The sequence below is a fragment of the Crassostrea angulata genome, chromosome 1, assembly GCF_025612915.1.
Source record: "Crassostrea angulata isolate pt1a10 chromosome 1, ASM2561291v2, whole genome shotgun sequence".
Lineage (NCBI taxonomy): Eukaryota > Metazoa > Mollusca > Bivalvia > Ostreida > Ostreidae > Magallana > Magallana angulata.
In genome coordinates, this window is record NC_069111.1 from 11,109,399 (window position 1) to 11,135,369 (window position 25,971).

General features: G+C 31.4%; 1 protein-coding gene across 1 annotated transcript; it reads left to right on the forward strand.

The window, feature by feature from the left end:
- The first annotated feature begins 5,046 nt into the window (after positions 1–5,046).
- LOC128182666 (sulfotransferase 1A1-like) lies at positions 5,047–16,224 on the forward strand. The gene is made up of 5 exons (XM_052851356.1): positions 5,047–5,239; positions 12,063–12,392; positions 13,113–13,216; positions 14,035–14,182; positions 14,333–16,224. Exons 1-5 carry the CDS (start codon positions 5,101–5,103, stop codon positions 14,440–14,442), a joined length of 831 nt encoding a protein of 276 aa, XP_052707316.1. The 5' UTR covers positions 5,047–5,100; the 3' UTR covers positions 14,443–16,224.
- Positions 16,225–25,971: the final 9,747 nt, after the last annotated feature.

A 25,971-nucleotide genomic window follows, 5' to 3' on the forward strand; every position in this document is an offset into this window, starting at 1 on the left:
TTGAAAACCACGAAGAAAATTTGTTTTCACAGGTAAATCCGTACAAGTTAATTTTTTTTTAGATAAAGTCTGCAATTTTAAAACATTATCGTATTGGCATATTGTTCTTCATAATTAATCTCAAACTGTAATTCAATCGCATGCCTGTTACATACAAAGTTTGATTATAACAACACGTAGGTTCTCTCACCAGTAGCAAGCACGATTTATTATGAAAAACTTCTTAATTTCTTCCCCTCATGTTTGTTAATCATACTTTAAAACAATTAGCTTAGCGCAAGTAAAAATAATAAACATGTATTTTTAAACAACAATACATCATATCAACCAGTATGTTGAATTGCAAAACTAAAAATATTTTTACAGTTTTGTCGTTACTTCTCACTTTGTATATTATATAAACAGATATATTTATATCCGCCAGATATGATTCCCTCTATTTCTTACAAAAAATGATTGTACATTCATAGCTCTGTAGAAACTAACAGGGCTGAAATCAACCCGTCCCTTTTATCGATTGGTTGAAAATTTCATCGACATAAGAAAAAATCACGGACTGTACAAAATAATAATGCTGATGTCAGACTTATATTCCTTTAGACGACAACTTGGTTGTTTCTTTTAGCTAATGCACTGATGTACATTTGCAATAATTTAGTTTTTTTTTTACTTTTTACGATCAATTTATTAATTTGTTAAAAGAAAGATGTAAATATAAACAAGGAAATACTTTTTATGATGATTCATGCAGGTTATGAAGGAAGCTATCATTGGAGTAAAAATTAACATGTATTTTTTCTGCAATGTACCCACCTTCATATCTCGAATGAACCGCCGATGAAAGCATTATACTTTTAAAATGAATCATCAGTGCAGTTACCTAAATATGTGTGGTATGATTGTCTATAATTAAGCATATGTTTAGCTAACAAGGCATGTAAGACTGTCTAGAGAAAATTCTTCAATTTTCCCTGTTAAAAAAATATTTGACTTGAAAAAAATTCTACCACCGGACAAAAATGTTTGAAGAGGGTTGTATCTTTGAGAAAAGATGACTTTTAGTCGTGAAGTATGCCGGTCTATTAAAACCAAAAATAAGCGACTTTTTCTATCTTTGTCACTTCACTATAAGAGGAATGTGCAGCCATCTTGTACATTTGAGGCGAAGAATGTAAACATTTCTTGAACTAGTTTGTTTCTGCCCGGAACTGGCCAAAATGTTGCCAAAAGATATAAAAGCAAAAAATATGAGATTCTACATGTCATTTTTTGAAAAGTATGCATACAAGAACAGGACAATGCCTTTTTTTAATCACTCAGAACAGCTGTCGAACTGCGAAGCTGCAGGCTTATCATATGAAGGGGTTAATCGGTGTCCTCTCTCGACCATTTGTTGGCGTTTGAATTTTGCTAATATAAGTGGTTCATTGCAAGTATTTTTTCATTGAAATATGAGGTATACTTTTTAAATTTAAAACAATCGCTTTCTTGGACCCCTATCCCACTTCTAAAAAAAATTTACTTTACTTTATACTTATACATGTACAACTGAAATATCCCCATTAAAACATGGGACAGGTAAAGAGATGTATATCAAATACAAAACGGATTGTTTGAATTGACATTTATTTTTTTCTATGACAATATAACGTCAATTTGTCTCCATAGACACAGAAGTTCTAAGCAGTTCTTCTTGTTCTAAAAATAGATCCCATGCCGACTGATAAAAATAGGGTACCCTATTTTGGAGCAAATTTACCACTTAAATGAGCAAAATTCAAACTTTTCCTACCAAATGGTTTTAGGGCATTGTACTCTTATACAGTAGTCCCCCCCCCAAGTTTCTTCCTAACGTAATATCTATTTCACCTGATAAGCGTATATGCAGTATTTCGTGAAGGATTGATAAATATTTTTTTCATTAAAAAGTAACAACATTGGGGTAGTTATCTGTTTGCACAAAAATGTAAAGAAAAAAATCATTTGTTTGTGTTATATGGAATAACTATGCAAGGATTTTTCTGAATACGAATCTGAAAATTGTTTTGAAATTAGACGATGCATTACAGAGATTTTGGGGTTTAGAAATTGATTTTTCCAGAAATTTTAATTCCCCGTTCTTGGTTTAAAAAATAATGTAAAGTTCTATTCAAAATTAATTCGTACCCCAAAAAATTGTTAAGACGTACTTGAGCATATTCGGATTTTTTTGTTAAGTCGTTCTTGAAATCGGATAGGTTATATGCTCAGTCGTACTTCAGAAATCATTTGGATTTTGTTAAGTCGTACCAAGAATTATTCGATTTTTTTTTCTTTAAGTTTAAGCTTTAATCTTGACATTAACGGAAGACCCACTCGTTGCTTTGCAACGAACTTTGGTCTAGTTGTTATTCTTCTAGACGTTTTTTAAACCTCAATAACCTAATTGTTTGTCATATGATTTTATTCAAATTTTCAGGGTATATTGTAAATTGAATTGAATTTCTAGAGCACAAAACAATTTGAAATCGCAACTTCCGGTTATGAGTTATTCCCTTTTTTCTAAAATTTTAGGGGCATTCGTTTGCAGACAAAGGCTCCGAAATGGTCCGTATTAAAAATTCTAAAGTTAAAAATCTTTAATATTGACACTTTGAATATTGTCCTCTGATTTTTGTACTTTAGTTTTCTTTCAGCTATACTACTTGAATAATTAAATCGAAATCTATGGTTTAAAGATAGCTAAATTTTACTCATGTTTTAGCTTTTAGTTTTGAATATTTCCTAGATACATACATACAAACAAACCTACATACAAAAGTTGTGCATAATTTTAATGGTTTTCATTGGAGACCATACAAAAGGGGCTGACCCCTTCAAGAAGAGTTCTACAAGCCTGGGAAGTCTTTGCTTTATAACTAAAAAAGCGGTAAATAATTGATAATGCTGTCGCTAGAAAAGTTGTTCTTCATTACCTTATCATACCATTGTAATTTAGTATTGTTTGGATATTGCATAATGTGAGAGTTAAAAGCTTCACATGAAAACATGTATACAAGTTTTCGTTTTGCTAATGGACTCCCTGTGCATAATAGTGTTTAAAAGTCGCAATCAATTCTTTTCTTGTTTACATTGGAATCTACAAATTTATCAAAAAACGGTTTTTTGTGCCCCGTGCTTCTATCACACCTCGTTTTTGAATATGTTATGTTCTTATATAGAAAATTAATAACAAATTGGGAAGCGGTTATTTAAATCAAGTTGAAAATTGTTTGGTTTACTTTAATTATTTTAGCATAAGAAGTAAAATCAAAACGATTGAGCATATGGTTATGGAATACAATTACTGCAACATTTTAGAACTAGGGTTTTTGTAACTTATTTACGTAACTTATTCCTCGCACTTGGCCGTGGAGAGTTATCACGCCTTGAGCAATTAGTGGATCATTTTGTACTGATGCTTCGCACGCTTAACTACCTTTAGGTATAAGCACTCGAAGTTTATGTGTGTCACCGTCAGACGTCAATGATTAAGCGTTGTATATGAATTGTCCTCCTTTGACAATGACACGTGCACGCAATGTAAATAAATACAATACACAACAAATCATGTAAAATGCTGTGTAAAACATACAGATTATTTCCTCCTGTACATATTATGCCCCAAGGATTTTTGACTGCATAGTAATATTTATTAAAAAGATAGACTATCGTATAAGAATATCACACAATTGTTTATGTAAAAAAAAACAAACAAGGGAAGTAACTCGGTCTTGAGCTTCAATGAACATGGTGATGATAATATGTTACACTTTTTCATCTGTATTTTTACTTAGTTAACATTTTACTTGTACCTGCGATGCTCCTACCTGCGACGAGAGGCATTAGCACGATCTTTGTTAATGCATTAAAATATTATTAAAAATTATTGTACATGTATATAATTTAAATATGAATAAAGATTATTAAGCATATATTCTGTTACAATCGACCTACAGACCCCTGACTATTGTGTACACAATATCGTAACGCATCTTTCGAACATTGGCCAAGGAGATCCATCGCGTTGGAACAAGCGATCTGCGGTCATCTAAATTACATACTCCTAAACAATGCTTAACCCAATGATACAAACATGGATTCATGTAACAAATATCTCACCCCCTCTAAATCTGCATATTTTAGATTTTTGCGGACTGTAATTTCTTGATATTTATTTATGAGAAAACAGAAGAAAGCACAAAACAAATAAAACAAAAACATGGAACATGCGTCGAATTTACTGTATGTACATGTTACCCCCAAAAATCCGACTTAATATGCCTCTTTGTCACATTTATTTCGTTTTTTTTTCAGAAAACATAAGTAACCTTTTTCCCGAGAGAACTACTTTTGATCTGATAAAGAAAAAATACATAAAAATAAGAAATTAGTGTATCATTGCATCATCGAGAGAAGTAATATTCATTTCTGTAAAGAAGGATGTTAAATATCAGGTTACATAGCGGCGTCTCTATGAAATAGCACCATCCGGTGTAAAATTTAGACGCTCACTTTTGCATAAATTCTCCAGCTGATCTTTGATTATTTTGAATGTCCAAGTCTACAAGTATCATTAGATAATATTAGACGAAACACATCTGTTAAGAAATGTTCAGAGATGCCATTAAATTTGATTGATTAATAAATTTTTACAGCATGCAAATGTTGCTACATTGCATGCTTGCTACCCGCCATTAAAATTCTCATTTTTTAATAGTTTCTGAAACGATTATACAAACTGTGTTCGACAAATAGGGTTCCTAAAATATTTTCAAGACAAATTCCGGTTTTTTTTTCAAAACATGTTTTCATACAAGCTTTCAATCACATCATGTTTTCATGACGAAAGCAGAATTGAAAGTTTAGCCAATACAATCGTTTGACACCAAATCTTTTATATTCTCAACTCGCAGCAACTACGGAAGACCTACTCGTTGCTTTGCAACGATCTCTGCTCTCTTATTATTTCATTTTGTAGAGGCGTTTAAAAAAGAGTTAATGAGCAGAAGACTCGCCCCGCCTTAACAATAGACTTATATAAATAACACTTCAGAAGCGTTGTACACACATTTCCGTCTTATGGCGACCTTAAGGGTAGACGGTTTGCTTCTCCCAGGATTTCCACCTTTATTGAAAGATGCCCGAAAACGCATTAAAGAAATCGAAGATTTCCCGACAAGAAAGGAAGACATTTTGTTATTCAATTATCCGAAATCAGGTATGTTTTTTTCTGTCTAGAATATCTGATTCTGTAAAGATAACATTTAACGAAAGAATAAAAATGCACAATAACATTCAAACTGCTGTCCTTCTTGAAGATCTTGTTGCATCTCGGTCGGGTTCAACATAAGTGGGTCACTACTTTCACTGTGAGTCCAGTGACTGGTTGGTGTATTGACACCCCCCCCCCCCCCGACACAAATACTTAGTTTATGGACAAGGGAAAAGATGCATTATATATATTTATCTTTATAAAATCTTAGGCCATTGAATATAATTCTGACTGAAAATTCTACAAAAATTTTAGAATGCCTCTGAGAGGTCATGCTCTACGAATAACCTTTACTTGATAACGGTAACTGGCGTCACAAGGGAGGAAAAAAGGCAAAAAAACGCATCAATCGTTATCCAGTAAATAAAGTTATCCTCGGAAATTCTCGCACGTTCTTAAAGGGGCATGGTCACGATTTTGGTTATATTTTATTTTTCTGTTTTTATTATTTACAATGCTTTTTGAATGCATTTCTATTGATCAAATGAAATTTGGGTGCTTAAGATGATCGATTACAAGTAATTTATGTTAGCACTTATTTCAACCTGGATAGGAAGACTTCTTCATTCCTCGCCTAAATGGAAACATATTATAGAAGCTGAAATGAATACTAGTGTTAGCAACTTATGGTAAAGAGGTACTGAATATACTCTAAAAATATGTAAATTAATACATAATTGTTTCTGGAAGGAAGTACTCCTGAGCTGGACCAAAATAACTGATTGCCAGATAACTATAAAAGAATTAATTCCATTTAAACATATATGGTATAATCCAAGAATTAAAATAAACAAGGCATCTGTATTTCTAAAACAATATTTTAATAATGGTATGATTTGCATTGTTGACCTTTTTGATCCAAATGGTAATTTCATAACTTATGAAACGATTATCAACTCAAAGGTTAAAACAAATTCTGTAGAATATGTAGGACTGAGGAACGCAATTTTTGAATATATAGGGACATGTAATATGACACAAGCAAAACAAGATTCAGCCATATATACCAATACCCCTAAAAGTGTTTGACAAAATAAAAAAGGATGTAAAGATGTGTACAATTTACTTACTAGAGAAAAGAAAAAGCAAATTACCTCGGTAATAAATTGGAGAGAAAAAGGATGATATGAATGAGTTTGACTATGGAAATATATTTGAACTTCCATTTAAAGTGACTCTTGAATCTAAACTCCAATGGATACAATATCAAATACTACATAGAATTGTTCCTACAAATGTATTTCTATAAAATTAAGCTTCAGGACTAACCTCTTTGTAGCGTTTGTAAATTAAACATTGAAACAATAGAACATTTATTTATTAAAGAATGCCCTGAAGTTAAGGATATATGGTATAGAATTGAAGAGCTGTTTTTAACAAAATATAATGTCTCTTTTGCTTTTGATAAAAGTAGCATACTTTTCGGTAAATACAACAAAAATAAATTATACAGAGTTCAGAACTTATTGATACTTATTGTAAAACAATCATTTTTTCCTGCAAATTCAAACCTATCCAAAAACTTTACTTTTTTTAGTTTAAGTATCATAATTGCAGACAGATTTCTTATTCAGAAATTTATGCTATTAAAAAACTGCAAATATTTAGAATATGAAAGAGATTGGAAAGCAATTTGTGATTTGCTGTAGGTAGCATATATATTAGCTATTATATAGAACTTAGGAACCCAATACCTATTACAGTTATTACTATAAGTAAAATATACATAGCTGATTTATGTTTGATGTACATGATGTGATTGCCTGTCTGTCTTTTTTCTCTTTTTTCTTTCTCTATTATATATAACATTTTTGCATAATATTATGCTATATATTAATTCTTCTTGTCCCATGTAAAATTGTAAAAGAGTTTCAATAAAATTAAAAAAAAAAAAATAAATTTGGGTGCCCGTCGATGAGTTTTAAGCAAGATACAAGGCTCACAATTCTTCGTAATGTAAACAAGGCTTGTGTCCTGTTTTTGTTTACAAATGTTCAATATACCAGTAAAAATCTTTTTCAAGCTGATTTGTCTATATTAACTTTAAGCATAACTAAACAGTTCCTAATGATTAACACATTCATTTTAGGTCTAAAACTTGATTTTCACTTTAACGTTCAAAATGTAAACAAAAGCTTTGTTTACATAGCGAGGAATTGTAAGCTCTGAAACTCGCTTACAACTCAACAAATGACACTCAAATTTTGGTTGCCTAATAAAAACGCCTTACTGAAGCATTTTAAACATTAACCATTAAAATCAAAAAATAATGTTTGACCAAAATCGTGACCATGCCCCTTTAAAGCATTCTAAAGCATTCTTAAGTATTTTCAAGACTGTATCAGATATGAAGTTTAATGTTAATTATAAACAAGACATCAAAGAGTTTTAAAAAACCCATCATGAGGAAAATCTGCAAAAGTATCAAATAAAATTTTTCATAAAGAAATGGAAGAAATCAAGCAGCGATATTTTAAAGGGTCGTATAAAGATACCATTCAGTTACGCTGTATTTCAAGTGCTAACGTTCTTATTTAACCCTGGACTGCAATGTAGGCAACGTCTGAATTGCTTTGTTATTGGCTGGGTAAAATTACAACAATAACCAGTAAACACAGGAATTTATTTAGCACAATTATGAATTGCATAACTTTTCTGAATGTCTGTTTATTCTATATTCAACAGATTAAATTTTAAGTGCGACGGGCGATCACAGTTTGGTCCATTTTTTTTTAAAAGACTCGTTCCATATCAATAAAGGGGTCAGCCTAATTTAGCATACAGAAGAGGTAGTGTGGTTTCTAAGCTTATCATTTGTAAGTCTTATAAAAATTAGAGACAAACCAGTGTTCTGAATTTTGGATTGAATTTGTGACGAGAGACATTCAGATTTCGTAACAGATCAATGTTTATTGTTCTTATTGCATAACGTCTCCGACTGACCTTGGACAATGACAAATTATAGAATAAGCAAATAATGGCTGTTTGTTCGGTGGATACAGTACCCATAACATTATTTTGTTACAATGTATACGATAGGATAGGATTAACGCACGATACGATAGGAACGAAACACGATATGAAAGGATCGTGAAGCCTTATTACAAACTGGTCGTACATGCTTCTACGGGTTATCTACGGCCAGATTTGAAAGAAAATCTTCCAAGACACACAAGTGCATCTTACGATTTTGGAAGGACGTAGTACGCTTCCCATAAGCACACACAATGGTTGTTAGACAGCAATCACCATTGTTTCCTTGCGAGATCTGAAAACTTACGCTGCACTTGCGCTTCACACAAGAAACACTGAAGATAACTGCACGATTTGACTTGCACGGATGACGTAAGGAGATCTCACTTGTCCCTTGCTTTACACGTATGTTGACTGCAAGTCGATTGTGCACACCATCAACACTATACATTTATTGCATGATAGTGAGGGAAATATGAAGATTTATTCCCCCAGAAAAATCATATTTCCCGCGGGTTCCCTCCAAGAACAATCGTATTTCCCGAGGGCTTTCCGGGGGAATAAATCTTTGTTTTTCCCTAACATTCATGCAATAAAAGTTTTATTATACCGAACAACAAATGATTCTACAAAAAAAGTTGATTTTTGATAGTTTTTCGACTTGCCGAAAGCAAAAACGTCATGATTTTGGTGGGTTTTTTTTCTGATTGTCTCTCTTTGTTTTCATAAATTTGAATCAATTATAGTAGAATTAATTTTTTGTAGCATAAAGAGAATTTAAATGATTAAATATTTTTGATTTGATCATATTTGTAAACATCGTATACTGATATTGTCACACCTTTGGGATGAAAAAATCCCGAGATTTCCGAAGAGGTGAGACATTATATCCCCCCCCCCCCCCCCGAGACACGACGTTTTGTCGCCCGGTCACGTGACTCTCTAGACCAATCAGATGACGCGTTACATAGAATAATCATATTGAGGTATAATAAATAAATTCTTAGCACGGTAAACCTATGTCATACTTTTGTCATGCGTACACCAATTTCTCATGCTGCGTGTGAATCGATCATAATAAGATTTTTTTTATTTAAAAAACAATTATGATAAAAATCACCATAAGAATATTAGAAGAGAATCGACAGTTTTACCGGTTATCAAAATCAAATAAAAGATCTACAGATGTATAGTAACCCCCTTATTATAACCAAAATAAAACAAATAAATAGTTCTTTTTGACAAAAAGATGGAAGGCAAAGAAGAAAAACAGGACAAGAAGGAACTGGATACTGAAGTACTAGTAGATTGTAGAGAAAAGGCAAAAGAATTCCCGATTACTTTTACTTGCAAGCGTGCTACGCTAGAATCATGTACATTTTCGGAGTAAGGAAGAGAAAAATGATATTTACGCACAACACGCTATTTTTAACTAAAACCAACTACACAAAACGTTCCAGCATATTCTACTTAAGAAAGTTTTTGTTTTCGTGAGGATAATTTTCCTTTGTAAATAGAGTACTTATTTCATTTTGAAAATATTCATTATCATATCAAATGACCATTAACATTCAATAAAATTGTTATCATAATTGTATCAAAATCAGAATCCAAGAAAAAAGTTTGTAGACTTTGATTTCTAAAATCAATTAAGTGTAAATGGTTTCACTCATTTAAAGGAGTATGGTCACGGTTTTGGTAAAAAATTATTTTTCCGATTTTAGTGTTTACAATGCTTCACTGAGGCATTCTTAATATGCAACCAAAATTCGAGTGTCATTTGTTGAGCTAAAAGCGATTAACAGAGCTCACAATTTTTTTCATGTTATGAAAGCTTTTGTTTACATTTTGAATGCTGAAGTGCAAATTTCAATTCTAGACCTAAAATGAATGTGTTAAACGTTAGGAACTTTTTATCTTTGCTTAAAATGAATAAAAAGATAGAAAAGTCAGCTTGGAAAGGTTTTTCTTTATTGGTATATTGAACCTATGTAAACAAAAACATGACACGAGCCTTGTTTACATGACAGAAATTTGTGAGCTCTGTATCTTGCTTAAAACTTAAAGACTGATTCTTAAATTTCATTTGATCATTAGAAATGCATTTCTAAAGCATTGTAAATGATAAAAACAGAAAAATAGAATTTACCAAAATCGTGACCATGCCCCTTTAACAATAACATTTGTAAAAGCTAAGTAATTCAATATGACATTTTATTTTTAATTGAAAGTTTGTTCAACATTTCATCAAAAATATTGAAAAGTTCAACAAATACTTGGCAAAATTGTAAAATCATTTAAGAATATTACGTTGGCCGGGAAAATTATCAGTTGATAGTTAATTTGCTGAAAATTAGATTTAAGCGCAAACTTTCTTCTAGATTTAAGAGAAGTTTTTGATATTCTGTGGTTTAAATTCGAAATATGAGTTATGTTTTCAAAACATTATTCATTTTTCTCGTCCAGTTTAGCTATTCTTCAAAGAAGCAATTACAGAGCAATATCTTCTTTTTCCACGAGTTTCAATATTTACACAATGTATTTGATTACAGTAGACAGTGGCCGCATTGTCAACACCTTCTTTAAGAACGTGAACTTAGTGTTTATAATGTAGTTGTTCTTTTTTATAGTTTCTTTAGTAGTTTTAGAAGTAGCGCTATATTTTGTTTTCTTTGTTTTACAAATATAATTTATTTCTTTTGTCCTGAAGAAGGGACTGGTTGTCCCGGAAATATATATATATATATATATATATATATATATATATATATATATAATTTGATTCTGGTTGTAACGCGTTTCTTATTGGCTAAAAAAATATAAAGAATGTTGCCTACGCCATTGTAAGACTAACGCCAAAAAATGTTCATCCGTCTGACGTTACGTTTGAGTTTTGTACAATTTGACGTCATTTTAAAGGTCAAATGACCGTTTTTATGTTCGATCAAGAAAACAAAAAAAATTACCAGCCATCAATTCAATATCTATTAGTTTTATACGATATAAAATGGTTTGAAACAGTTAAAGTTTTTTAAAACCCGCTTTATAAAGCATAAACTGCCCCAAACCATTTTATATCGTATAAAGCTGATAATTTTTTAATTTGTTCCTAAAACGTGCCCAAAATGTTCTTTATTTCATGTGTAAACTAATAACTGTCGTAGGGCACAGAAAGACGATTGACCTGCAGGTAACCTATGTCGCTAATGATATTACATTATGTACTGCCGTTTGCAAGGCAAACGTATGTCTGTTGCTCGGTAATTGTAAGACGGAAGTACGGTACGTTAGGGCATCGCAAGTTGCGAGTGCCAACTCGTCTTTAAACAAATTTGTACGTGACACCTACGACTCGAACGTCAAATGTTCGTTTGTTTTACGTTGCACTCTCGATCTCAATATTTAATGCTTTGATCAGCCACGGCAGCCACGACTGGCAAAACTCGTAGCACATGCATGAACACGTACGGCAAGTTGTGACCGAGGCTTAAAAAATAGCGTTGCGGGTAGTTTACCTGTATTTTAAACAAAAATTATTCATACATATACATCTGATTACATAGTATTTTAAAAGAATTTCCATTTAACATAGTTTCAGACAAAATAAGCAACCAAAAATCCGTCAATTTACGGAAGACCAGATAAATTGCTGAAAATAAGCAATGCCTATATGGAAAATAGTATTTGATTGGAATACCTATTTTAGATTTAAAGCCAACTTGTACAAACACAATTATTTCGTTTGGGAAAAAAATTGCATCCATTTTTAAGATTTTTATTTATTTCGATATCACAGGGAACCATTGGTTGAACGCGATCATACCTCGCCTTCTCCGGAATAGTTTGGACTCGGACCACAAGCAGACCGACCAGATGCTGGAGTTTGTAGAGGATTTAGAGTCCCTCAAGTCAATGCCCTCTCCCAGAGTGATGACGTCACATCTCCTCTCTCGAAATCTTCCAAAGGATCATATTGCAAAAGGCGGGAAAATAGTTCATATCATAAGAAATCCTAAAGACGTTGCTCTATCGGCTTTCCACCATTACAACCAGGATCCACACGTGACCGAGGTCCATGGCGTCAGTAAGGACCTGTCCACATTTCTGGACTCTTTCCTGAAAGGAGGTACAGTCACATATTGCAAAGCATGAATAAGACATTCAAAGTCTTGTGGTTTTATAGGAATTTTTTTCACTTGTGGGTCAGATACCGGTACTTAACGACTGTAAAGCACAACTAACATATAAAAAAATGATGTCTCGTGAGTAAAATAATTTTCTATTTTACAGATTTAATATTTTTGTTAATATTTTATGCCCCCCTTTCTAAAAATAATATAAAATATGAAGCCAGTTGACAGTGCACAATCGGTGTTAGAAATCATTGGATGAATAACATATTAACATTACTATCCTGATTAAATATTTAGGAAAATGAGTTTGTTAGAAATGATTTCCACAGTACATTGTATTATGAAACATATATTGTTTATTCTTGAAATAAAAGAAAATGATAAAGTTAAGATACAACTACATCAAAATTAAAGTTATCTAAATGGATTGTAATGTTACATGATGCAAGTTGATGCAAGGATGACATTAAATAACGGCATGCACAAAACAGTACGAATCTTTGACTATAAATATGTAAGAGAAAGAGAAAAGTTTTTGTTAATTTCAAATTCATATAGCTTGAATCTTTAATATTAACCATGTATAAAACCATCTACACCACACACGGAGTCTTGGAATATTTATTGAAAAGAAATATGAATTCAATCTCTAATTTAAAAAGAAAACAAATTAAACCTGTGAACATTTATTTCATTTACTTTTCTATAAAAAGACAGTGTGTATGGCAGCTGGTTTGATCGAGAAAGGGAGTGGGAAGAATTTGCAAAGAAAAATATGGAGAACTTTTATGTTATGTACTACGAGGACCTAAAACAGGTAATGTTAAGCATGTATTGATTACTAGTAATACCGGTATGTAGGTAAGATAGGGTGGGAGTGTTAATTCTCGGTATTTTCCGTTATTTGATTTACAATAGTATATAATAATTAAGTTGCAAGAATATATCTGCCGGATATCATGGACAATTTGTTTTACACCTCCCCCACACCAAAGTCCCAATTACGTTATGAATTTTGCTTTGAGGAGAGAGTTTAACGGTTTTATTGTTTGTTAAATTGTTAAATTTTAATGAGTCGCGCCTGTTGGTCTGGTCCAGTGTGTTTTACATGTGCATACTTGAATGTTAAAAAATACTGACTACAGGAGTATTTTATACACTGCACATTTACATCCGTTTAATGTAAGGGGTTAACAGTTATCTTTGCATCAGGAAGAGCTTGAACAAAAAAGAAGGGATAAAATATGTTTTCTTTTTCTTTTCTTTTTTCATTAGCAGGTAATACTTTGTACAATTGTATAAATAGCCTCGATCTGAACAGTTTTACAAGATGTAAATGATTTGTTTAACCGGCAAGTTGTGATTGTTTTTTAATTTGATCCAGTCTACCTAAATACTAAGATTTCGTGGAAATATAACATATTCATAAATTTGCAAAATACCTTTAGTAATGTAGTATATGGTGTACAGACAGATGACATGAACACTGTATCCCTATATAAAATAGATTTCTTTTGCTGATGGGTAGATGGACTATGTCTAATTTCAAGGCCTACATTGTACATGTATGTACAAATGTACTGATTTCGTCAGGACTATTGTTCGATGTCTGTGCAACTTTTTCTTTTGTTGAAGAATGGAATGGAAAGCATGAAAAAACTGTCCACATTCTTGGGTACAAGTACAGATCCCAAATTTCTACAAGCTGTTTATGATACCTGTTCGATTGAAGAGGTTAAAAAGCGATTAGAATCCCCCTTTGAAAAGATCTTTCACAGGAAAGGTAATCTTTAAAACTTTCTTTAAAATTTCAATACCATATATAGTTAATTTTTGTTGATCTAGTTTTGAATTTTAAAGTAGGATGTAATTTCCTTAAATTTCATTTAAATTTTAATCCGGCATTTAAAGCTTTTTGAATTTGTATTTGAAGGTATTGTAGGTGACTGGAAATCAAGCTTTACTGATGCAGACAACAAGAAATTTGATCAGATTTACAAAGAGAAAATGAAAGATTCTAAACTGAAAATACGGTTCTCTTAGAAAAGAGGGCAGTGTCAAAAACACTATGACATGGGCTGAAAATCCCAAAGCTGTCATTTCATAAAAAAGAGATCTAGCCTTCTGGCATTGTAAGAGTTTTTTTAGGAGGATAACATTTGTGTTAATTCTTAATCGATGTTAACGTTAAGAAATAATAAGAAAGAAATTAAACAGACGATAAACTTTTATCTGAAATACAACTGAATTCATTTTTTTTCGTTAACATGTTAAGAGTTACGAAACTTACTAAATGTTGTAAAAAGCACAATTTTTTACAGTTTCAATAAATTGATTTTAGGATTTTCATCTTTGAACAATTTTATTTATGATATACAAATATTTTCTTGTATAAAACTTTATTGTTTCAATAAAAATAAGTTCATTGATATGATTTTAGTTAATATCTGTATTTATGCATGTAAATTTTAATTACATTACAAAAACTGATTTTTTTTTATAATAATTGCAGTTTTCATTTGATTGTCTTTCTTTGCTCACACAACTGTAAAGACCAGTAACTCAATCAAAGTAATGAGAGTACTGAAAGACGAGGTCTTGAAAGTTTGATTTGTAATTGTCCTGGATTTCCTCGAATATACTTCCAAAAATTATGAGTTTGAATAAGTTGTTACAATCTATGTTAATTGGGCTTTTTTTTGCAATTCTCTAATACTTTGTCTAAATTTTACTCAATCCTGGCCTTCATAATTGTAGAAAATTGACACAACGGTAAAATATGTAAAATAAGACCCCAAGGAAAAATTTTAAAAATTACTACTAACCGGGAAAATCAAACAACTATATCAAAGTAGATAATTTTAATCATTAGATTTATTCAATTTTTTGATCCAAGGGAAAATCCACAAGTCGGACGGTATCCGTAATAAAAGTTTTATAAAAACCCCGAAAACTCTAAAACTGCTGAATTAACAAAGTGAACATTTGTATACCGATAACAAACACAGGCACCTGACGTTAGAAATTTTTTTTTACAATAAGATTCCAAGAACTTTGACAATAAGAAGATTTGTCACGGTCGCCATTTTGATTTTTAAGACCGACTTATCTACACGATTTTCTTCATTTGCGATTCATGCAAAATTTATAGGTAAAAATAAATCTGTTCGCCACTTACTACTTTTCTGTGTAAACTCGTGCATCACCTACACAAATTACGATACAACCGTTCCTTTCATTAAAAATCATACTCAGAAAACCAGAGATTGTCAACTCCGCAATTAACGTGTAAATGTTACGGGACCAACCTTACTTTGAGAACTACAAGTGCAACAGCAATCTTGTATAAGTCATTAAATTTGAACCTGATAGTGAACATGAACCTGTAAATATTTTAAGCATGTTTTATTTATGAAATGTTTACAAAAACTCTTTATTTAGTTTTTAAATTACTTTTTTAAAACTTATTGACTTTTCACAAAGTAATGGTAATGCATTACTTTACTCATGTAATGGTAATGTAATGCATTACTTCAAGAAAATTAAGTTATGGTAATGGTAATTTAATGCCCTTATTCATGAAGTAATGGTAATGTAATGCATTATTTTACAATGTAATTCACCCCAAGCCTGATTCCAACTAAGCTGGAAAACATGAACATTAACATTTAACTTGGTTCTTCAATCGATAAGATTGTATATATTATATGATGTGTAAGTCTTCCAAAATGTATAATCTATCATAAATTTTGCTTACAATGCATTGTTTAAAATTTAAATACAGTTTAATCAAAAAAAGAGCCAACGAACGACAAGGCAAATTCATACTTGTTTTTATTTTTTTTGTACGAAATTCCTTTAGAGACGAACAGCAGTCATACCGCAAGTAGACTTGAAGCCAATGAAACACCTATTTAATTTGTAAAACATCTGTGTATAACACGTCCCGATTTTAACTTCGGTTTGCGCATGAAGTTTGGTAGTATTCAGGTAAAATATTGTCAAAATAAAATTCACAACTTTTCAAAAATGGCACATTGCGTTTGGGAACTTTAATTTCGATTCCACCATCAACCTCTTCTATTGACTAATGAGCTCGTACACCAACTGAATCGTCAACGGCGCTGTGCATTCAGTTATGTAACTCATTCCACATTTGAACCCGAGCAAAAATATTTTGATCAATAAAACTGTTTGTTTATTTTTAAAATAGAATTCTGTTTATACACAGAGGACTTAAAAAGATTTAATGCGTGTTTTTATGATACACATTTACTGAAATACATGAAAACTTTCTGCACTATTTTCTTACGCGTAGACTCAATTCATGTGTTCTACGTGTGCCTTCCGGTTTGAGACTTCGGCTGACAGTAAACCAATAGACGGGGTCACGTGACCCCATCTAAAAATAAAGCCAAACTGCTGGTCGTTTAAACGGGCATGGTCACGATTTTGGTCAAATTCCATTTTTCTCTTTCTGTTATCTACAATGCTTTAATAATCAAACGAAATTTGAGAGTCTGTCGTAAACTTTTAAGCAAAATACAGGGCTTATATTTCCTTTTCATGTAAACAAGGCTCTTACCCTGTTTTTGTTTACATACGTTCAATATACAATTAAGAAATCATTTTTAAGCTAACTTGTCTATATTCTTATAGCATAACTAAACAGTTCCTATCGTTTAACACATTCGTTTTAGGTGTTTAATTGAAATTTTCACTTTAATGCTCATATCTATAAACAAAAGCTTTGTTTACAAAGCAAAGAATTGTAAGCTCTGTAACTCGCTTATAACTTAATGAATGGTTACTATTTATTAAAATTCCTTACTGAAGCATTGTAATTTTAAAAATCGGAAAAATAATTTTCGACCAAAATCGTGACCATGCCCCTTTGATTCACTAAACACTTAAAATTTACTTTGACCATTCTCATAAAGTGGGACATATTTACTTACTGGTACATGTATTACCATTTGTTTCAGGGAGACTTTAACTTGATTTTTCTGAATATGTAGACCCCCGGAAAGTTTTCTTGAATGTTCCCCCCAAAATCCCCCAATATCAGTGGATTGAAAAAGTTCAAGTATAGTGCGATGTTGTGCAGTGCAATGTACAATGTATAATTGTATAGTGTAATGTACAATTGTATAATGCAATGTATAACTGTATAGTGAAATGTACAATTGTATGAGAGAGAGAGAGAGAGAGAGAGAGAGAGAGAGAGAAATAAGAGAGATAGAATTATATAAATAAATGTTGCCATATTTCCCATCTGTTATTAAATTCATTCATTTTATTTTCCACACCTGCAGTGTATTTTATTTCTTTAAATATCGTGTAATACTCCAAGGACTGATAAGTTACTTTTAAAGCATCTGCTTCTGTATATATATTGCTTAACTAGCTTAAATATAACACTGCTCTCTCTAATATTTTCTTTAGTTTTGTATTCTCCAAACATGAAAGCATCTTGATTCAGTTCATCTATCTAGTTTGATCTACTAGTAAATTTTTTATTTGACATACTGTAAGTTTATAAAGGTATTAAGAAGCTGTTGTACAGTTGGGCAATTCCACATTAGGTGGCATATTGTTTCCTCTTCATTATGACATAGATTACATAAGTGTGAATCAACTTTCCTAATTTTAAACATAATACTATTTGTTGTTAAAATATTTTGATTGATATTGTAGCCATTGTAACATGGCACTATTGGTAGTAAAAAATGGGATAGAATATATCTTACTGACAAATAATTGACCGTTTCAATTTTTGAAACCTTGCTGTTTAGAGTAATGGTAAGTTGACTTACAATGACTTACAATGTAAAGCACTTGCATGATTTCACCATAAAACAAAACAAAATCGTGATAGACCTCGAAGAAAGATACATGTAGCTCTTACTGAGTTAATTTTTTTTTAATTTTATAATTCTAAAGATCATCACTTAAATAATTCCCTGCAAATCATTTTCTTTACTATAATCTTGTTAAATATTGTTATATCTCTAATTAAAGCAGAATTTTTCATGATTGGTAAAATAGAGAATTTAACATCTCACCTGCTTTGAATATCGTTCACTTACATTTGTAGACGACACTTTGAAGGGATTCCAACTTCTAGATGCAAGAATAATTACTGTATGTACACTGTCATCTTCCCAAGTCAAAGGTTTTTGATCCGCTCCTCTCTCTATGAACAGGGGGTTTATGTAGAGCGGAGTGGATCAGAAACCCTTGACCTTGAAAGATAGAGCATTGTAGGCGAAAAAAAATTATTTTCAAGTCCAGAAATTGATAATTTCAGTGTTTAATCTTTTTGATCGCGTGTTATCAGGACAAATAAGGCTCTGAAAAAACCAACGACCATTTTTTACTTTTGTCATACGCAATGAAGTCTGCTTTTATTTGAAATGCCCTGGCCACTTGGACTGAAATCAGGAAATCTGATTCAAACAGCCACATTTTGCAAAACAGAATTCATCAAGAACCTGAATATATTCAGGATGACATTTATGGCCGAGACATTAGAATTTGTGTTTGTTTTTTAAACATTTTTTTCTCTCAGGAAATCTGTTTACAACATGATATGCAACGAGCTACTATAAACTGGTATTAATGTTTTCATAAAAGTTCGTTGCATATCATATAGTGTTGAAAGATCTTGCATTAAAAGATCCATTTAATTTACACAAAAACAGAAATAATATGTCACTTGACCTACCTTTTACAATAATATACCAGACTATATAAAGGTTCTTCTTGAAATGGTCTGTTTTGCAACAGGTGATTGATATTATAATAGCTCATATTCCCTGGATAAAATTCCAATGGATAAAAACATTATGGGAAACTTGAACACTGATTGATACTTTCTCTGATTTAATCGTTTTGAAATTCCTCACTCTTCTTTGAAATGGCAATAAGGTAAAATTTCTATAAAATTATCAATCTTAACACATATATCTTTTGCATGTTCCGACGCTTTCTCGTTTTTGAAAGTACTGTACAATAAAATTTCAAAAGAAATAAACGTGCAGTAATATGCGCTTTCGTTATTTCAAAATGAAAGCTCCTGTGTGTTTGTATGTGTGTTTATTGTTATATTTCATTAAAGATTCTAAATATCATGTATTTTTAGTCATCAAAATTTAAAACAAAAGAGAGTCTCCTTGGAGCAGTGAAAAGTAAGAAGGGAACTGTATATGGGTTTACATAAACGGAAATACTTTCATTAATATTCAATAGAATTGGTAATTTTTTGTATTTATTTTCTCAGAATTTGTTAAACCTTATTGTTATAAGCTCTATTAAGTCATTTCAAGAAGAATATGTTATTGATGGTACCTATAATAATGATTTTTGACAAATTACTTAAAGATATATTAGAGTTGCTGTTCAAGGGGAATATGTTTGAATGTGATTGATTGTTAGTACATGTACTTCTTTAGATCGATATATTGACATTATCCAATAAATCAATACATTGGTTGTTTGAATACTGCTTTTACTAGACTATATGATCAGACAATTGAATCATAAGTGTTAAGTTAACCCCAACATACAATCAATTCAGATTGATTTGACATTTGACATATTGACAGGACTTTTTATCCTCTGGGATAAAATATCCCAACATGCATGTTGATTCATAGGATTTTAAATCCTATAAAAACCTTATAGAGGATTATTTACCTATCAACACCAATGATGGGAGAAAAAATCCCTAGGGAGTTTATATCCCCCAAAGATTTTTTTTCTCCCATTGGATTTTGGTGGGATGGTATACATGTAGTTACGTAGATCGGATGAAAAATCCCACCATCTCCCATGGGATTTTGTAATTTGAGAGACAATTATAAGAAAACTAGAGCAATGTGTTTATTCATGTGACATGATAGGATCAGAGTAAAATGTTCCACCAAGGTATATAAACAAAAGTAAGTTATGTTTAACCGATAGGTTAGCTAAAGGTCTGGACTGTGTCGTGTCCGGACTTAAATGTCGCAGTGTTATTATTATAACTTTTTAAACCTGATCCTGTTCTTGTTTAAATAAATGCAATAATTTAGTGATTTTGTGTGATAGGAATGCAAAGTTTTGAAAAGGTTATCTCTCTTTGATTCTACACCAAACCAGGATTTGAGCTGATGAATAGAGAAACGCAAGAACACTTGTTTTTTACTTTACCACAAAGAAGAATTTGGTATTTTGCAAATTACATGATGTCACATTACTAACATTCATATACGTTGATAATTCACTATGGCCCGATAAACATACACAACGCATGAATATATTTTCTTGTTAGAACGCGATATGAAAATAAATCACATATTTTCTGTAGTTTGAAAATTGACACAAATTATTTTAAAATTGTTTACTAAGATTTCAAAAATGACACCCAGGTCTCTAATTTCAAAATTTCTTTGGAATCTGCTTCGGTCTTTTTTTTTCAGAGTGTAATCTACATGTCTTAGTTTTCATTAATTTCACTTCTACCTTAACTTGTCACTTTAGAGGAATAAAAGTACAGATAACATCTCCATAACATACCAGGATATGTAACATAATCCACTGCTGTATCTCCATCCGTGTGTACTTCGGTAATCTGATATAGTCTTTGGTTTCATGAAATATTTGATGGCATATTTAAAGGTTAAGTACTTTTTTATGACATATTTGTTACATTTTAAAACAAGATTTGTTCCTTTACCTTAAAATCTCTTTTTAACGGCACACCCCATCTGTCTACAACATCAGATAGAGTTGAATAGATTCATAGAATATCATTAAACCAAAACAAATATCAAAAGAAGTGTTCTCTAATTGGTTTTTGAGGATTTTAAAAAAGAAATATCCAACCAAAAATGCACATTATCCTGTATCTTTCCCTGGTTCCAGGTACTTTATTTCAAATAACTCTTGCAATTTAAGATAATGTTGCTTTAATTAGCACTACTGCTAATCGGTCGATACCCTGTATTAACTTTAAAGAAATGTATTTGATTAAAGTTACGAAAAAAAAATACGAAAAGAAATGGACGTGACAAATACAACTATAAACAACGAAAAAACAAGGAAAAGTAAAAACCAAGCTAGCTCTCTTCGGTTGATGTAGGATTAAGGTGAACTATTACTTATTTGGAAGACATCTGAGAGAAGGATTTTGCAAACAATGGACTTAAAAGTTTTCAATAAACATTTATTACAGTGCAGATGCACCAAGCTCATAAAAACATTTAAAATTTTCAAAAACACACATTACACAAAAACGACTTTACGATGCATCCGTCCCCTATACGTCACTGAGTACATTTATTTTAATTGTAAACTATGTCAATAGTGGTAACACAATACAACCCTATCACACCTGTTGAGATCGAAAGGTACGCACAATTTTCACCTATATGTAGATTCACCTGGGATAGCCGCTTTAATGCCTCTGACCTGACAGTTACAGCACAAGTCTGCATTTAAATTTGTAATTCTCGGATAATCATTAATTTCAATTTTCACCAATTTGTTTGTTGGCTTTTGAAATGGTTTTGCTTATTGTGAACCCAAATGAACTTTAAAACAAGAAAGTGTACTTAAGAGTCTGTGCCTCAACTTAATTATAAGATGTTATGACCAGTCCAATGGTTCAAGAAAGAAAACTTAGATGTTTGAAAAAATAAGAATCATTAAAAGTACAATAATCTTTTAACACACAAATACCTACTAAAGTAAATAACATTATTCTACAGACTATGTTTCAGCAAATAAAATTAACCCCAAAAAAAATGAAATAAGATACCGTACAGCTCTTGTCAGTAGTCCCATTCTATGCAATGATTTTTATAATTTCAATTAGGAGGGAATAAAATTGTCCCGATAAAAGTAAATCTTGTTATCATGTTTATATTTAAACATGTACATGATATTCTCATGTTTTTGGTTACTTTGTAGGATTAAGCAGGAAAACAAATCGTTGACATTCCAATAAACCTTAAACAACAAATGCATACTTATAAAAAAGAAAATATTTGAAGAGAAATAGAAGCCAGGGGAAAATATAGGATGCAGAGGAAACCATATGAATATATGTACATACATGTAATTGTATTCCATATTATGCATCAGTTTCAGATAAAAAGCATCAATAATCTCCTTATATTTAACATTGTATTAATGACAATTCTCTGATAAGTTACTATAGTATTAAATATTAATATCGTACAAATGTTAAGTACATGCAATTACATTGAAAGAATTACTGTAATAAAGATATTTTGTTAAACTCCTACACATTCAAGCATATTGAAACTTTTAAAGCCGGAAATAGTTTTGTTGTGATAAATTTATCCTGAACTTCAATGCAATGAATGCCCCTTTTCACGCGATATATATGAGTTACCCAATTCTTTGGAATGGTTCTGTGAGCAGAGACAGGAATTGGTCCGTGGTAGAGGAACTGACGTGATTGTGGTTTCTGCTGTACAATCTGTGAACTTATCAGATTATTGAAATCAGGGCTAATCCGGACTATGTGAACGCCCAATTCAGCCATTTAAATACTAGTAGTTTGCTTCAACAGCGCCTCTTCACTTAGAGAAAAGGATCTTTCTGTTAACTTTACGTAAATAAAATTAATTTGAATATGCATGCATAAAGTATTCTAATATATTTTTATTGCATAAAAAAATATTGCAGCAGTTCTTATGCTTTACAGGTGTATTGTCTATACGTATATATAGACCTTGTAAGAATGGTCAACATTTTGCTGTTAATTTTGTTTGCAAATCGTCTGGTTCTTGTGAAATTCGTGATACTAAAAAAAGCTCTCAAGATTCGCAATTTTACAGTTATTGTCCGATTGATCATTGATCTGATATTAACTGCTCCTCTTTTTGTTCTTTTCAGGTTTATATGAAAGATGGTCTTATTTCCTGCTGATTATGAACCCATGTCAAATGTTATTATTCTACGATCTATTGTGCAGTAGTGTACTGGTGATTTTTTTTTGGTTGCTGTTGTTGTTGTTGTTTTCGTAGTTGTTGTCAATAACAATGAAGAAATCTCTTATCAAGGTCACTATCAAATTCATGTTCACTTCCAACTATGTTATATTTTCAGTCACTGTAGTTGTTCTTTGGTCTTGTTGGTCTTGTTTTTTGCACCTTCGTTTTCATAACAGTTATTCGAGTAAGGAGATACTGTAGTTCGGAAAATTATTTCAACTATAACATGCAAAAGACCTTAAATAAAAAATATATATACGATAAAACACACAGTTTTAATTGTGGAATAGCAAATCGTTTTGTTTGTTTAAATATACTTGTTTGTTTGTATAAATATGAGCGAGGAATTATATTCATATTCCAGATGCATGTATTGTATGGTATATCATACGAATGATCTTAATACGAAATACTACATATGTAAGTAGACTTTAAAAGAGTCGTGCATTGTGCATTCTAATCCTAGTGGTATTAATTAAGCTAGTTACACTGCATTCTGGAGTTTTTGCATGCAAATAGAAACAATGGTTGAAGGAACAACATTAGGGGTATCAGTGGGTTATTAAGTACAAGGGGACTCAAGGTCAGATTTGTAATAAAAAATCGACGTCACAAAGAGAGTCAATCCCGCCGTAATGAGCCTGCCTTTTGCTGAATGGAGAACGGCCAGAAGTCGTTTTATTGCCTTGTACCGTTAATGGGGGGCAATGAATACACCGACAGGGGTTTTCCCCCGAGCTGTAACATCCTCAATTTAAGTTCAGGGTCAAATCTTGGTCCTTTTATCTTCGTACCTTAATTCATTTTCAGGTACATTGGCGTGGTCCTACAGATGTTGTGTATTAATAGAGACCAGAATTTAAACAATGCAGTATACACCTGAGTATTGAAATTCTTTGAATTGCTTATTCTGACTGTGTTAAATTGGAAATGCTTCGCATCTACGGAATGTTTCGGCAAATACATGTAATAGTTGACATCTTAATTCGTCTAATTAACGTTGACATTTATCGATATTTTTTTGGCATTTTTTTTCAATTACATTTTAAGGAAATATTTCAAGTTATGCGAGTTTTGTTCTTCTTATCTATCCTTTTATAGTTAACATAAACGTAAAATAAAAATATGAAATTAAATAAATAAAAACGATACACTCAAAACCCTACATCATTACTAACGACCCAACAAAATCTCCACACAAAAATATATGTTACAAGATGTGTACTTTGATTAGAGTAGTCAATTGCAAAGGTCTTAAGATATTTAAAACCAAATATATATAACATTGAAATCACTCAATAGCTCTCAAACTATTCTCTCCTATTTCTTACGGTAAAATAAGTAGGATAAAATCATAACTAATAATAGAGTAAAACCACAATAAAAGTAGATAAACTAAGTACATTTCTAGTTCATAAAATAAGAACATTTCTAGTTCATACTTAAATTTTAAACCAACATTTGCGCAGTTAGGGTACCGCTTAAAATGGAAAATATTGACATTTGGAAATAAGCCTGGCTATTTTAGTCTGATGTTTATATAGACAAACTTTACACATTCATATGGTTAGCATATTAATGTTCGTGCGTAATGAAGATTTAACGAACTTTAAAAAAGAGTTTATATATAAACTTTAAGCGAAATGATTCATCAGTGATAATTTTAGATAACCCATTTCATACACAGCTTGATCTCGTAAGATGCAATGGCTGGGGTTTCCCGGTTTTTTAAATTCTAGAACTTTAACGAATCGTAAAGTTGTCTCTATTGTTAAGAAGAATTTTGACCGGAAATCGAGTCATTCTGCGTATTTAAAAATATTTTCACAATTCAAATTGGAAATCTCATCTTGAATGTCTAAATCAAAACAGTGATATACTTAAACTCTTGCTACAGTAATTACCTTTCACGCTCATTAGTACGTGTACAAAGGATAAACATCGACAAAAAGTGCAAAAAGACTTCACAAATTTTTTAAAGACCATTGTATACAAAGGTATTAGTATTAACCGTGAAAAAAGTTAACAAGTTTTTTTTATTAATTTGAAAAATGATACATTTTACTAGTAATTTTATCCGGTCATAAATTTCAGAAGTTCGGAATTACTTCTAGGTGGTGTATCGCATAAAATTACAACAGTTCGCCACCCATCCTCTTTCTTCAGGCAGAACCACAGCTACATATATTTGTATAAAAAAAGTTCTGAGAAAAAAGGAAAATATGAAGATTGAGAGAGATGACATAACTTTTTAAATTGTTTAATATGATACTTCAAAGATTTACTTGTGCTATCTTCTTTCTTTTGTTTTGTTTTTTTTTTTTGGGGGGGGGGGGGGGGTTTGTTTTTTGTTTTTTTTTTTTTTTTATCTACATATACCTTACTGTTTTTTCACTTTCTTGTGTTTAATTTAATTTCATATGCGCATAAAATTGTACACTAAGTTGACATTCTATGACATCTCTGATTGTGCATAAAACAGTGTGGCACCTGCATTTTTATGCATAAGAACAGCATGTACCAAGAATAAATAAGTAATCACATTCCTCACCTCCAATTTTCTTTT

What these genes read in the sequence shown, in the direction of transcription:
- LOC128182666 (XM_052851356.1), top strand. Translation starts at nt 5,101, where the DNA reads ATGGCGACCTTAAGGGTAGACGGTTTGCTTCTCCCAGGATTTCCACCT. An exon ending in GGACTCTTTCCTGAAAGGAG is followed by an intron (nt 12,393 to 13,112) that starts GTACAGTCACAT and finishes TTCTATAAAAAG; the next exon opens with ACAGTGTGTATGGCAGCTGG. An exon ending in AAAGATCTTTCACAGGAAAG is followed by an intron (nt 14,183 to 14,332) that starts GTAATCTTTAAA and finishes TTGTATTTGAAG; the next exon opens with GTATTGTAGGTGACTGGAAA.